The sequence below is a fragment of the Pleuronectes platessa genome, chromosome 9 (assembly GCF_947347685.1).
Source record: "Pleuronectes platessa chromosome 9, fPlePla1.1, whole genome shotgun sequence".
Classification (NCBI taxonomy): Eukaryota; Metazoa; Chordata; class Actinopteri; order Pleuronectiformes; family Pleuronectidae; genus Pleuronectes; species Pleuronectes platessa.
Window position 1 is genome coordinate 18,942,921 of NC_070634.1, and position 16,492 is coordinate 18,959,412.

The 16,492-nt window shown below is 41.1% G+C and overlaps 1 protein-coding gene across 1 annotated transcript; it reads right to left on the bottom strand.

The window, feature by feature from the left end:
• Positions 1 to 3,129: 3,129 nt before the first annotated feature.
• nppc (natriuretic peptide C) lies at positions 3,130 to 6,832 on the bottom strand. Its single transcript, XM_053431462.1, has 3 exons — positions 6,593 to 6,832; positions 5,249 to 5,531; positions 3,130 to 3,661 (listed from the first exon to the last, which is right to left on the bottom strand). Exons 1-2 carry the CDS (start codon positions 6,683 to 6,685, stop codon positions 5,259 to 5,261), a joined length of 366 nt encoding a protein of 121 aa, XP_053287437.1. The 5' UTR covers positions 6,686 to 6,832; the 3' UTR covers positions 3,130 to 3,661; positions 5,249 to 5,258.
• Positions 6,833 to 16,492: the final 9,660 nt, after the last annotated feature.

Genomic DNA, 16,492 nt, shown 5'->3' on the forward strand with positions numbered 1-16,492 from the left:
TCAAGAACATATATGTGATCCTTATCCTCTCATAAATTCTTATCACTTTAGTACTTATCTTCCTTGTGTTTTGTGTGTTTCAACGCAAATTATTACCTATAATATTACCTCCACTAAGCAGGTTAAATGTGCTTCTGGGTCTGTTTGTTGTTGTTTTCTTGGGGATAACTTAAAACGTACTGAGACGATTCCCGCCAAACTTGGTGGAGGGATGGAGCCAAAGAAGAACCCATTACATTTTGTTGCTAAATTTCCATTTGGTGATGACTGAAGGGCGGCTCCATGATTCTTTTCACTTTTTCTAACTGTGTTTTATGACAAATAAATTATTTGGGGTTTTGAGGTCACTTCCCCTTGTTGTTCTATACTTAAAAAACTTGACGACCATGTGTAGGATTGTTCGTACCTAGGCTGACATATGCGCTCTACTGACACTCATTCTTGTTGAATAAGACCCTTTCTTTACGTGTTTTTCAAAGAGAAAAGTGAATCAATCCAATGACAGATTGGTTGATGGGAAGATACCTTCTCATGGGTCAAGTTGGTTTGGTTGTTGCAGCAGGACGTAGCAGACAATGATTATACAGTTTCAGCAAAAGTGATCTAAACAGTGTAGTCGACATCGACGTGTTTCAGCATTTAAATTTCCTTACATTTGAGTGTTTATTTGTTTTGAAAATCCAAAGTATGTGAGTTGAATTCCCTCTATCTATATGACAGAACATGTGTGTATCGATTACTGTCGCCTTAATGCGTTTAATTGCCTTTTTTCAAAGGAACTATGCTGAATTAGCAGACTGGAAGAAAGCGATTCTCCTCCTCAAACTTTCTCTACACCCTGTCTGCACCTGTTGTTCACTGCTGCTGCCAGGGAGGGAATCAATTGAGTGAATCCAATCAATAGGAAGAGAATAGAGTGGAATAGATTACACGAGGGATTTGAGGTGGGAAGGGACACCGGAAAGTTCACATTTATTTCTACACATGGAGGTAAGTCCTTCTCAAAATGCCAATATTTATTGCCGGTGTATTAGTACCCCACATATATGTTATGTGGGGTAGTTTGTAGAAATCAAAAAATGAATAGCTGCATTACATGATTATAATCATGTAATCTTGCCAGCATGTGGGTTGGGCAAAAAAAAAAACGATGACACACTGGAATGGCACTCAGTAGAGAACATAGCTCTGTAAAGGCCCAACAGTCAAGGGCCCTATATTCAATCAAGCTGCACAATTGCAATTTTCATCAAGATCAATTTTGAAGAAGGGGAAAAAAATTGTCAATCATCCCCCTGATGCGGATCTTCACCAAAATGTAATTGCTTCTTCCCTGACCAATACAAACCATGAACTTACTGTTAGGCTTCAAACATAATAAGGTAACAGCATCAAATTTTCATATTTTTTACCCATTTTCGCCCAAAATGGTTCAAATAAAGATACTCAAGCAACACAAGAAGGGTCATAAAACCTCTGGTGTTTGTTGTGGTGTCCGGGGCAGAAGGATTCAGTTTCATTCTGGTTTTTTTGTGTTTTTTTCAATGGGGAGGTCAGATCTTTGAAGGCCTTTGACCCAATGTTTTAATGAATACTAGAAATATCAGCCTAACAAACACGGAGCACTGGTGAGGATTCTTCTCTTCTTCTCAGCCGCTCTTCTCTTCAGCTTGTAAGAAGCTTGAGTGATGGGTGTTATCATGATTGCCCACATTGCTTGTTCTCTGTTCTCTGGATGTTTTATGACCCATGTTCAATGTGTACACCAAATATACAAGGTGTGTGTTATCTTTGTGTATCTCAGTGTAATTGTAGCCTCTATTGTCACCAGTCTGTAATGAGCAGGTCCAGTGCTGTTGTCCCTCTTTCCCATTGAACCACATCACCTGTTTGTGTGTGTGTGTAAAATGGGGTTTATTGTCTCATTTAGTCAGTGACTGCTTAATTAGTGAAGAAACATGCTGATCATAATAAATTGCATTTCCGTTTAGAAAACCTTGCTGTATTGTTATTATTATTTGTGATTTTTCTTTGGACTAAATAATCACCAGCTGAGGCACTCAACCTGACATGTCATTGTTCTACATAGATTGCTTAATGGTATTTTTATTAATCTGTTTACTTTGGATATTGTTGTTCAAGGTTCTATTCAAATAAGAAAGCTTTAAGCTGCGGAGGTGTGAGGACGAAGAGGATGAAGAGGATCCAAGTTCCAAGAGTCTCTGCAACACAAACTTAGAAGCCACAGCGCAGAGAATCTCTTCATCTCCTCTTCTTCATCTTCTGGAGCCACACGACATCACAGACATGTCTGATTTCGAGACTCCGGCCCACTGAATTCCTTACTTTACTAAGCTTTATAGTGTGGCTCTCATTCTAGGTCATTGTGTGACTATAAAATGTAATTGTACAATGTTAAATTATAAACTTCATCTGCCTCAGACAGTAGATTATTTAAAAAATGGCTTGAAACTCTTTGTTTTTGGTAGATTATGTTAAACTATTAAAATATGATGTCATCCATTCAGCTCCAACTCTCTGAGGTTCAGGTCAAATGTAGAAAAAAAGTCATCTAACTTGGCCTTAAACAGAATAATCCTCTCTTAGTATTGGTTTTGTAGACACTCACTCTGCATATATTAAATGCTATGCCTCAGGTTAGCGATATTACTCTCACTTGTGCCCATATTGGTGTAGAAACACCACAATAACATATTCTCACAAATCTGAAGTAGGTTTAAAATATTCGGATGGTCAGGCTGTTTCCCGCAGGTACCGTGCAGAATGTGTTCCATCCAGCCATCCATTATCTATATCGCTTATCCTTTGAGGATCTCAGGAGCCAATCTGATATTTGGCGAGAAGCTTCCTGGTCAGTTTGAAACATATTACAGGGCTGACATGTGGAGACAGACCATCATTCACCCTCACATTCACACATTTGGTCAATTTAGAGTCTTCAATTAACCTAACCCCCATTCTGCATGTCTCTAGACTGTGGGAGGAAGCTGGAGCATCTGGAGAAAACACACACTCTAACACATCGCATCACCATGCTGATCCCAGAGAAGGCTCAGTTAATAGAATTCACCAGTTCCATTGAAACATAAAACCCTGAGAGGAAACATGTAAGTGCACATGGAATGTTCTTTTTATCATTTTTGAAAACATTGACAACTATTTGAGACAAAAGAAAAGTTACAAACAGAATTGACCTGCAGTTTGCGTCCATTTTCAAAATGTTACATAAATAAAACTCATATTTATAAATATCTCTTTTTTATAAACATATAAATAGTTTTTAAAACATAAATACATTTATGCAGGGGAAGATGAAGTACATGAATGTACAGCGGCAGCAGCAACAAATGTACAGCTTTGCAGTTTGTAGTTTTTACACCTTTGCCCGCCATCTTGTCGTATGCGTCTGCAATTTTATCTGTTGACCACTCTGTATGGTATACATACATGTATAGATGTATATATACTGAATACTTATTTTGTATATATGTATATGATGGTTTTGTAGCATTGTCATCTCAGTCTTTGTTTTTATGCTGGTCGTGTTGACTTTCGTACCGAAAATCTGTCACTTGGTGAGTTTGTCTTGGTTTTGTTTGTCAGTTGAGAACAAACTGAACCAAAACTGTCGTCCAGAGATCTGGAGAAAGAGAAGAAAAGGGAGAAGCAAGGTTAGACGCAGGTTTCAGGTGATGCTACAATCAACACAAGTTCTTTTTCCTTCAGATTTTGTCTCATCTAATGTCCGTTCTTCAGCCTCTGGTCCATCTGAAAATCTCCAAATGTACTTTCTAAGTGTTGCTGCGTTCAAATCGTCTCCCTGACTCTCCTCTGACCAACATGAGCCCGACACAGACGTCCACATGCGTGATACGCTGCGGCGCACGGGGGAGGACAGATAGGTGTCGACCGATGAAAAACACTCATTCTCATTTAAGTTTAGTCAGAAAATCCCACTCCCCCATCAGGACTTCACAGCCACAACAAGGCTGTGAAGCCCCAGGAGTGACTGTGCGTCACCCACAGCTTCCTCATTACTTTACTTCCCCCCCACCAGCCCCCTTTTGTTGTTTTTATCAAAATCCCCTGGTTTCAGAGAAAAGGTTTTCCAGAACGCTCCTGGCCACCACAGGGTGCTGTGCGCATAAAAGTGTGGGGGTCTGCCCGTCTGCATCCCCACTTCCCCCGGCTCTCCCTGTCCCGTCTTTTTTCTCCTTCAACTTGATGTAACCCTGTAGTTTCCTGCATGAACCAGGCGGGACCATTCATGGTGATGTGCATTAACACAACAGAGTTCCTAAACACCCGCACTGTTTCTCATACATCAGTCTGCATTAGACTAAGTGGGCTATCCAAATGTCTTATAGGGGGTTTCTGTCCAAGGACACACAGACACGGACGCACACACACGGCAAACACACACACACACACACACACACACACAAGGACGCATACACACACAGACACAAACACAGACACATAAATGCAGCTTAACAACATCTCAAGAATCAACTCTTTTGATAGGGGGGGGGGGGGGGGGGGTAATGACAAAATTCCAAATGTCCATATGTGCTTAATGTGATTCCTTCCACCAAGCCGACCTTTGACCTGACCTTTGACACAGTCCAACCACAGTCACCACTCTCCACTTGCTGCACTGTACAATGACACCACTAAGACCTGATTTTCATTCTGAACTGGCTTTAATTTTGGAGGCACAGCATAGTGTCCTGAGACGACGTAAAAAAATCAACATAATCTCACTGGAACATCTTTTCTCCATTTTGTTCTTTAATTTCGCTTTTTCTCTCTTTCCTTCTCGCGCCCCCTCCCCCTCCTTTCTATTGGTTCCTGTTTTGGCGTCTGGAGACCAACAAAGACCGTACAGAACAACAGTGTCAATGCCTTCTTCCGTTCATTTTACCCTGTTCTTCATCTCTTTTCTTTTCTTCCATTCATCCTTCAAGGTACAGGGATCTTGACCAGTGACAAACAGAAGCTATAAGTTCTCCATCCTTATTTTCCATATTTCTTTACTCAAATCCCTCTTTCATTCTGTCTTCTGTCTCATTCTTTTGTACCATCCTTCCCACACATTCCTTATTCCCATTTTCAAACCATTCATTCATCCATTTTATGACATTCTAACTTCCTTTTAGCCACCATGCTTCTGTTCATATATCAGAATGTCAGGTCACAGTGAAAGCTGGCATTGTTATGAACTCACCATCACTCTCCTAGCAGCCCATGCCGCTGATGGTCCCTATCCTGTCCATCTTGTGTCCGAAGCAGCCACTCCGCGACGAGGAGCCCCCTTTCTTGTTCCCCGACTTGTGTCTCCTCGGTGCGGGTTGGTCGTTAAGCAGGCGAGCCCACATCCCTCTGGCGCGGGTGTCTATGCGTAAATCTCGCAGTGATCGTAACCGAGAGCTCACAGCATCTAGCCGCCTCTCCCTCTCCTCCGACTCCAGAAAGTCCGCCAGCTCCTCGCCCAGCAAACTTCTAAGAGACTGGAACACACATTGAAAAAGACATAATGAATAAAATGATGTATCCCTTTGGGCAATAGGTTTGCGCAATGATGTGTGCTTTGATCAAATTGAAATAAGCGCTTTGTGCTTGTTTGAACAGAGCAGTTTGCATAGCGTTAGATTCTTTTAAACCTGAGCCTGGTGCATGTTTACGCACCTCCAAACATCGTGTGCAGTGACCGAAAGGAAGGAACCGGAGTTTTTGTGTGTGCCATTTTACGCACGGGACCGCAGGAGTAACTGATGTAGAATGGCTCTATCTGACCCAAAGGACATTTCTAATAAAACCTGAGAGTCATTTCTTAAAGCGGTTTATTTCCCCAGGTGTGTTTGAAGTTTGAACCTTCATTCTACAATGTGCACGAGTCGGCTCTGTTACTTCAGAAATCGCTGTTGCCGTCATTGAAACGGCACAGGTGCGTGGAAACTGGGCTCCTCTGGTCTGAACGCTGAAGCATCAACTTTCTTGTCATCTCAAACTGTAGTCATGTTACTAAAACCATCATTGAAATTCTAAGTTCTGAAGAATTTGTGTTATTTAGTCGCTTCTGTGGACCTTTACGCACAAAACGTTCAGCTTTTGACGCACAATTGGAAAAGATCCTGTCCAAGCTGAACCTGATCAGTTCCATCCCAGAAAGTTGCTCATGATAGTTGCTAAAACATTTATTTTATTTTAATACCTCACCCATACCAGGCTTTAACTTATTGTATGTCTTAGGCTTGCCACTTTACTCCAATGCGCGCTAAAATGCAAAAACTAACAAATGATGCTGGAGAGAAAAAACACGGTAACGCTGTGTGGATTTTATATCTCTGAAATATGCTCTATAAGTAAATAAGTAAATTCCAAGATTATAAAAAGAAATCATGAAAGTTTTAGACTGGAGAAAGTGAGAAAATTGACATAAATCTGAAAAAAATTATGCGTAAAAGAAATGGAACCACGTAACAGCCTCTCACTCCCGACCCAGCTCCCATCAGCTAACAGTGTGAAGCCTCAGTTCTCACTAATAAGACCATAAGAAACTTCTCCTTACCTTCTGCTGCGTCTGAGATAAAGGTTTTGCGCCCATCCTTACTGAAAGCAGCGTGACCATAAGTCCACAAGCTACCAAGTACGACAAGTTCATTCTGACAGGTCTGGTATTCTCTAAGAGATTCCTCTGCGCTGAAGTTCGGAACAGCAGCCAGTCAGCTGTTACAAATAAGAGGCTTCAGTCCGTCCTTTACTCCAAAGCTGCTCAAGTGCTCCTCTAACCCTGTGTATTGGTCCTCAGCCCTTTATAGCCAGCCCATGGTGATGTCATGACAACCTGCGTAATGGTCCTCCTTCCTCGCCAGCCGCTGTTTTCTCTACCTGCCTCTGAGCGCGTCATGCCAGGGATTAATTAAATGATCCAAGCTCCGGTCATCGGGTCTTTGGAGGAAACAAGATAGGCTATGAGCGATCAAAACGCACCGTCTCCTATGTGTCTTTTCTCCTCCAACTTTCAGACCTCTGGCTGAGGTTTCAAAGGCTCCTGCGTAAAGAGCTGAAGAGTGACTTTGGCAGAGACGGGACTCCTGAAGATGCCAGCCGCCTGCCCTGCTAAACATCTGAACAAGTCAGATTCCCTTCTGTGCTAGCGAGGATGACATGTTTTTTTTCTTGATAGTGTATATTTCAAATAGTGGAATTAAATATTGTAGCTAATTTTCAAAGAGGTTCCAGGAATGCACTATATACGATCACATGTAGTTTTCCTAATCTAAAACCTTTTTTGAACACGCAACTCATAAACCAGCAGGTCCTCACAACACTGGATTGTGATGGGTTGTACCACAGAAGTGAGTCACATTGAGCAAGAAGCCTCATCATAAAGAAATACTAATGTGTCTGGATGGATGATGGAATGAGTTCATCTGGGATTTCTTTCTGGTTTTGTGGATCTTGGGAGTTCTTGCAGTTTGGTTTTCACTGCAGTGAGACCTGCATCACACAATGTGCTTAGTGGAACCGCAGAACAAAACAGACCCACGCTGCAGCTCAGACTGAGTGTTTTGACTGGGGTCGCCTCAGATGTATGTGTGTTTGTGTGTGTGTCTCTCTCCATACAGACACCTGCGCACACACACAAAGAAGCATGGTTTAAACAGAAGAACACATTATATAAGAGCTCTTTGAAGCCTGGTGGTATAAAATCTTTTAATGACATTATTCTGTGCCCGAAGAAATATCTAAGAAAGATTTAATTTTAAAGTAAAAGGCTAAAGATCCAAAGAGTCTTAACCATTTCCCAAAGTTTTTTTATATCAACACAAAAGCTTCTTGGGTCTCGTGCCACAGTTTGTCATTTCAGGGATGATGGAAATTTTTGAAAAATCCTTTTCGTAGCACCTGAAAAGAAGAGGTTTCACTGCGTAGATGTTTTTTTTCTTTCTCCACAGTGAAACAAAGAGGATAGAACTCTAAAGACCCACAGTCTGATACAGTTTTGACATTGATTCTCAATTCCCTTATGACAGGAAGGTGTTTATTTAAAGGTATTAAACATTACGTACGGGCACATTTATAGCTTTATTTAGAGGAATAATGTGTTTAAATAAGTTGCACATTACAGAACATCTCAACCCCCTCAGACTGATCCCCTTCTTGATGTGATCCCTGTGAGTCGAAGCACACTGTCTTTTTACAGCGGCCACTTTTTGCAGTGTGGAAGGATGTCTGGGTGCTGCAGAGGGGAGCTGCAGTCGCAGGCAGCACCGTCTGTGTTGGAACACAGAGTGGCAGTATTTGCTGTGCTGAAAAGAAAATACCCCTCGTATAGTCGCCTGCTTATTGGCTCAGTTCCAGCCTGTGAAAAGAAGTCATTGCTCACAGTTGGTCACGAGTTTATGAAGATTAGGACTCTGTAATTGTTTGATAGAAAATCCATAAATCCATAATGTTCTGAGGATTTGTCATATATATGTCACCGCCACAGTTTGAACGGTATTTTATATTTGATTATAGAAAGTTTACTGCATTTTCCTTCAATTCAAAGTTGATGTTTGTATATTGAGGCCAATATACTGAGCTCAATCAATCTGCACATCATCACTGCCATCTTACTTTGGTTGCACCACCAGGGCATGAGGGATGAGGACAAGTGTCACCTACTGTCTTCCAAGTTACGATAAGTGTGATCTTATTGAATGTTTTCATGAAAGTTAAATTGTTATGACTACATGGAGAAATGTGTCAAAAGTCAGGCGAGCATCTTCTAGCGCGTCTTCTCAAAAACCTTACTGTGATGAATGTGGATAAGTTGATAGGGTATCCCAATCGATTAATGTCTTCGGGTCTTTTTTCTGCTGAGTTACTCTCGATGGACAAAGATCAGAAACTCAACTGGACAATATCTGATACTTACTGTGATGAGATGCTTCCTGAGTAAGCGCTCCCCTCATTTACTTGGGACAAAAGACTAATTTTACATTGATTGCAGTGTAATGAAAGGATCAGAGTATCCAGAAGTGATTCTCTGAGCTGTGGATTGTGACAAAAGTGGCTTATACCTCAATCTGCAACTGTACATTTTCCTGCTATGGTGTAAACTTAGGTGTTTTGCCTCTACCTTCCCCCCTCCCCTGCATCTCTAATATTCTCTTCTTATCTCTCCTCAACTTTGTCGTCCTGCTTGTAGTTCTTTGACAAAGTTCCAGTTTTGATGATCATCTATTCATCCATGTAAGCACAGGAATATAGAATAATTGCTGGACTGAATCTTTTCAGCAAATAGCAACCAGATTCAAACCTCTCATGAACAGGGAGACACTCTTGCTTTTTTTTATGTCAAAAGCTCAAGATGGCAAGACGACTGCAGTTACTGACTGACATGCTCACGATATGTTTTCTGGTGAGCTGGGGAAAGTTAGATGCAAAGGCCCAATGAAAGATTCTCACATGTTCACATGCAGTTTTCCAGACCTGGACTTGCCCTGTCATCGAGAATTCGGCCAAAAATGACAGGCTCCGTGCTCCTTTGCAGCTTTTTGTGGCAGTGCAGTGCTGCGGTGCCAGCTATCATCAGGAGAGATGCTTTTGTTTCCCATACTTAAGGCGAAAGGAAGCCTCATTGACCTCTTTCTAAGAACTAATTGAGGGGTTGTCCCGTTCAGCAACTGCAGCTGGAAAATCTCACTCACCCACTGAGGTACCTGTAGTGAGAGGGAGCAGAGGATGCTGCCTCCGATGGGAGAACCGCTTCATATCTCACTTATTTGTGCAGTAAACTTCCCTCTCACAGTGACAACCACGTGGAGCTGGCGAACTCTGCTGACCTCGAGTCTGTGACGAGCATTTCTTTCTAATTGCTAATCCCTTTATTTTGATTTTTAACGAGTGACACATTCTTCCTTAATGCCGCAAGTGTCGTGTCACATGTTTGTCTTTTTTAGGGCCGTTTAACAATGTTACACACTTTTCCCGATGACATCACACGGGTTACTGAGAGCACCTATTTTGCTCTGTCCTTTTGTTTCCTCCCTCGCTCGCTCTGCCCTCGCCACAACGTCTTATCCGCTTAATTTTCAATAAACTTGTTTAGCTTTCATGTGGCCGAGAGAAAGAATGAAGCAAGGCGACTGGTTTGCATCAGGCAGCCGTACAAACCAGTGGAGCGGCCGCGTGTTGCAGGAGCCCTCGCAGTGAGTGTCTATGGGAGGATTGAGTGTCTTGGTTTCTTCTCTGGGGTTAGTGTAAGACAAACTACAAGGCTGTTACGGTCCTATAAATAACAGTTTTATTGCATGGGGAATTTTAATGCTTTTTACACAAGTGCTCTGAAGGCTTTCTCGTGTGCCAACTATGGACTTGCTTTCAGTGGCGAGGGACAGTTACTCAAGACTCATGTATTCACACATACCAGGGTCATATTGAACTTTGTTCGGGGATTAAACGAGCAAACAAATTTTGCATTTGTTTTACTTTGAGTGAAAGAAAAGAACAAATTAGATTTTCATGTAAGATTAACCGATACAAATGAAGTTTCGTGCAGGTAAAAACTATTTGACTGGATCTCTCCGGTGCAAAACTGGTGTCGTAAGTTGTGTAAACTTCTTATTGGTGTATATGATGAGCCTAAATTTGGATATGTGATGTCTGCATTAAGACTTTGAAGCAACACACAGACACAGATTCCTTTTTGGCTTAGTTTCTCCTTGGAAGGAGGTGCAAAATTACATGAAATTTGTATTCTCAAATGGACCATATGTGTTTCACGAACACAAGACCAGTGCTGAGTCACATATCTTGTTTTGTGTTTTTCTCAGTGGACGGATACAACAACCCTCTTATGCACAAATCTTTTTATTTTTGCAGTTTATCCATTGGAATGGGAAAAAAGAAGACTTGAAACAGTGAAATAACCTTTCAACTGTTTAAGCACAGAAATAAGCACTGGTGTATATGAATTAACAAAATGTGTGAATACATACACAGGAAATGTGACATTTACATTTCTTAGCTTTTAGATTTTGACTGTTTGCTTTTCACATATGAAGAGCGCAGGATGAGGTTGTCGAAGTCAGACGCATTCACAGTATCAGGATTTTTTTTACTGATGTAGGATTTTATCATAAATTGCTCCCAAATCTTTTTGTCTGTCTTCTTAAAGTATGGCACCTAATTTGAGAACTTTCAGAAATTGTCTTGCTGTATTCTCCCACAGGCTCACCCAGACATTTTCTAGACGTTTTACTGGAGAGACGCTTGGAAAAGCTCTAGAAAATGTCCTGAGCAAGTGACATTTACTTTCTCAAATACAGGCCCCCGGAGTTCAGTGCATATCTATAGAAGCTGCAGTGACACACTTCTTTCTCATCTCACTTTAGGATAAAATTGATGATACCACAGATTTCACCTCCTCTTCGTTCCCTATGGTCTGTCTATGGCGTCAGTATTTTCTGTTGCAATATCTTCTAAGGTCAGAGTCACTTTTCTTCGCAACCAGGACAATAAACTTCAAGGAACTCTTATGAAAGTCGGGACAACTGGAAATTGCCAAGGACCCCAATCATTCAGACAAGGATGCCTGGAGATCTTCGGGCCTTAATTTAGCAATTAACTGCCCTTCGCCGTTGTAAACCTGCAGTTCTACATATTGTTTTTGATGGATAATAAGACGCCCTGTCCGTTATATGTCGCAGGTGCAACAGTCTGGCAGATGACTCTTCATCAGACCAGTGGAACCCTCCAGAACATTGTTCAGTGTTGCTCATGCATGAAGCCAAACACAAAGGACAAAGAAGCCACAACTGGAATACAGTCATATGAGTTTTATTGCGTCTCCAGAACATAAGCTCGTGTTTTTACTTTATTGTAATTCCATAACCAAAATATGCCAATGACTTTGGTGCAGACGCTGAGATGATTAGTAGCAGGAAAAGTTAAATCACGCACAAACAGCTGTCTTTAAATTGTCTGTGCAGACGTAAGATCTCATGTTCTCATCGAACAGCTGGAATGCAGGTGAAATTCGTAAAATTCCAAGAAACACCTGAAAAGGTTGAAGTTTTTAATTACGAAAAATGCTGCTCTACCTGTAATGACACTTTTACACCATGTAATATACAGATTATAACATATTTTTAACTCTTTTGACTAAAAAAATCTACAGATTCTTCCCTGTGTGTCATGTTTTTGCTCCCACGTCATGTTGCCTCATTTGGAAAAACATTCCGATCCGGAGGCACGAAAGAAAGAATATATGAAAGACGCTCTTAGGTCAGAGGCTATTCTTGTACATATTTTGTTTTCGGCACCACAAGAGATGCTGTCTGGCTCTTATTTTACTGGGTTTGTGTTTTGCAGCTGAAATGACTGCGATGGCACATACACACAAATTGCTCACATCGCTAAATACTGAGCCAACGATAACGGTGTGACAGCATGTTTCTCCTAATGGCATCTCTCTTTTTTATAAATAGCTTCAATCATCATGATAATTTTTCAGAGATTAAAATTTCCCCAGTTATTATTACACTGCCAAAGTTACCATTACTATTAAAATCATAAAAGTGGATATATATATACAGACTGTTTTAAAGAGCATTTATTCCAGCGTTCACAGCCGTTGCCACACATACTTGGTGGCAGAGATGTTTTTCTAAGCCACTCTAACACTGGTGTGTCACTTGTGTTTCTCAACCCATGTGGAAAAACGCATGTTTGGGGTTTGGGTGGCACAACCCTCGACAAAACCACATGGAAACAGGACATTTCATCGCAGATATATAATCTTGGATCAAGGTTTCAAATAATTTGCTTGACTGCGAGTGAAGTGTTGTTTTTTTTTGCGAGTCCAACGCTGCCACACAAACACAGTAAAACACAGTGTTTCCCTAATTATTATATTTTTTTTATTGAGGACAGTTCTTCCCCCAAAAATCTAAATCTATGAGTAATTTCTTTTAAAACTCGCCGTTAGTCATGCGGATGTAAAATATGTGATTTATGGTTTTGCAAGTATTAAAAGCCATTTTAACTGAGCTCAACAGAATCCAATGCTCAACTAGCACCATTCCACTGAAACCCAATCCTATAATCATTGGTGTGATGCAAGGTACATTCAAGTACACTCATAGACTGCTGTCTGTCACAGGAGATCAAAAAGATGGCAGATCTTGTGGGAAACAAGTGAGTTGATTCGCTTCCCAGGCACCAATGAAAAAGTTCCATTCAACACAGCAGCGTTTAAGCAGAAAATTGAGCAAGCAGAGACAACAGAGGTGTACTATAATTACTTCACCTACGAACGAAAAACAGCTTCCTACTCCGTGGGACGAACAATTTAAATATCACTCCTACTGAAACGTCTGAGGAGCAACTTGCACGCAGGACGTGATGTAACCCGGAATCAGCTGAAGTTAAACTCCAGAGCCGCAGATGCTTCACGTGAGGTCACTACTTCACTCCAGTGAAAAACAACAAGGAATGTGTGTCAGGACGACCACAAAGGAAAATTCAAAGGCTTGGTGAAGGGGTTTGAGGGCATCGAGCTAATGTTCCGAACCGAGAGTTGCTGAAAGTGAGTCAACAAGCAAAGGCTCTTGGACGCAGTAATTTAGCCGTGTTTTTATTGAGTAATGAAAATCAGGTATTAAAAGTCACTCTTGTGAAGTGATGTAAAAATAAAAATTAGACCTGAGTATTTGGAGCTGGTGTTCTCTCACCAAAAACAGCAAAGGGCTAAAAACAAAATCATATAAAAATTTAAATAGAAGAATGTTAGTGTGCACACATTTGATTATTGGCCCAGAGCAATGCCTCATTAAAAAGAATGAGGAGACTTGTGTATAAACGTAACTTTATACTGATTTATACTCGTACTAAAACGTTGATACTTGACATGTGATCTATTCGAGGGTTAAGGACAGAGGATGTCACACCTTGAACATACTGTTTAAGCCCATGAGGTAAATTGGGATTTGCAAATATACAACCACATTTATTGATAAATAATCATATTTGCTATTTCTCGCAAATATTTTACATTTAAGTATTAAATACAACTGGGTTTACAATATTCTGAGATTGATTTTGTTATCAATAGTTAACCAGAGGATTATGTTTGTAGTTTAGTTGAGTGACTGACTGAGGAGGTGGGGTCTTTCAGTCCACTTGTCTTTTTGAACTGTACCACAAATGACTACAACATGACTGTTTGATATACACTATAGCTTCGCACATATTCCACTATCACTGGCAATTGCTGCTCCCTTAATTTCTATCAGACATTTTCTGATATACAATTACTTTAAACATTAACACACATTTCATTGTGTTACAAACTGTTTCTTCTTATCAATGTCGTGAATATTGTCATTTAGTTGATTTGTTGAGTTACACTCCGTCCTGAGAGAGAGATCCTTCACATGTGGCTCTGTGGTTTCTAACTTTTTGGTAGTTTTTCCTCACTCTCGTTGAGGGTTAAGGACGGAGGATGTTGCTCCTTGTTTAGACCCATGAGGAAAATTGTGCTTTGTGAATATGGGCTCTACAATCAAGATCGGATTCATTGATTGATTCAAAACCCCATCTATTGAGCTTACATTTTCTTTTTACATTTTAAATGCTTGAAAATGTTTGATATATGGCATTTTTATTGTGATAAAATGACTGAAATAATGAATTGTATAGTGTAGCAGGTTTATGTCTGGGATTTGCAGGTTTAAACCCGGGAAGAACAGAAATAAATCTTTGTCAGAAACGTTTTGAAAAACACTTTCCGTCTTTAGGAACGACCGATACGATACTCGTTAGCAAAGTTTATTTATATCAAAAGTTGCTCAGAGCAAATATGCAGTTTTAGGTGAGGCTGAACCTGCGATGAAAAAACCCTCTTTTGAACTTGCATCGTTTTACATGCTGTAAAGTGTATTGTGCACAAAATCTTACTTGTATGGCCTCAATTTCTGATAATATACTCACTTTGCAGTCATGTTGAAAGACACCTATCATTGTCAGACGGTGAGAGGAGTGGATTTTTTTTGTTGCTAATACCAGTGAAGGATTTTTCCTCATGTCACCATAACCTACATTGCCAGATGCCAGTGAGGGAACGTTCTGGCTGAGTGGAAATGAGGTGCCATTATGGCTTTGCCTTTCACTGAAACCTGCATTTAGGAGTCTCGCTGCCACTAGGAGCTGTGATAGCCACTCGCACACCAGGGCAATTCAACCCAGTGGCGTGGTGACCATGTGAGGTCTAACCCAAATCAGACAAACCTTCCCCAGTCTGGCGATGGGGTTTTCAAAATAATCCTCCCTCCTAACGTCCATGTGCCTCCTATTTAGTGGGAGATCTATGACGTCAAGTTAGGTAGACCTGCGCAGAGGCCACACAGGTCTATAATGAGCGAGTTAGCACAGAGCAAAATACAGACTCCTTTCATTTACAGTGTGCGAGCGATTTGCTTGTTCTGTAATTTCTGTGTTCTTTTGCGTTTGTGTCAGTGAATACAACACATTCCAAATGTTTAGGGAGTCTGTATTTGGCTCTTAAAGTAATTTGCCCCAGGACTCAGGATTTATTATTCTATGATCTTGCAGATGTAATATTGTTTAATCTTGTTTATTTGATTTAATTGTACGATTTACCGAAGTTGAATGCCTCATTTACCTTTGTGTGACTGCAAACACCGGCACCGCACGGTGACAGGGGCAGAGGTCTGGACTCCCAGCCCGTCAACAGAGCCCTCCTGGCCTGAGACCTGAGAGAAAACGTTTCTAGCTTGATGGCAGTTAACTTTACAGTCAGGAGCTAATTCAATAAAGATCTTTTTTCACCCGGTGCGCCTCTGCCGCCGAGCCTAAAGTGAGAGAGGATGGGAGACAGTAACCCAAGCGCTGTGAAAGGGCGTCTGATTTGCTACATTAAAGGAAAACTCAAGCTGCCGTCAAGCAGCGTTAAGTAGCGCTCTCATAAACTCCTGTCACATACTATATACTGGCTGTGAATGAACTTCACCCCAACCTCAAGGTGACCTCTCCGCCTGTACTCTAATTCAGAGGTCAACGACAGTTCCAGACAGAGTGGTCAGCGTCCTTCCACAGATATTATTTGTTATTTTATCTGACTGGCGTTGCACAGAATCACTAATCCTCCCCCTCCCAAATTAATTGTAACCATTATACGGACTAATAACCACAGGCATTGCCGTCAAGCGGCGAGTGAGGTCATCCAGGATTACACTTAAGGGAAAGTGGGGTGGCACTGTGAACAAATGGGCAGTAACTTGACGTAAAGTCACAGTCACAGCGGTAGAGGACAGGATATAAAGAGGTGGGCATAATAAAAACCAGAAATAGCCAGAACCAGGAAAGCCATACAATCTGGCTCTGGACCAGCTGTCTTATTAAACAATATTTATGTGCCAGTTTCCTGAAATCGCACGACACACTCACTGAAACATGG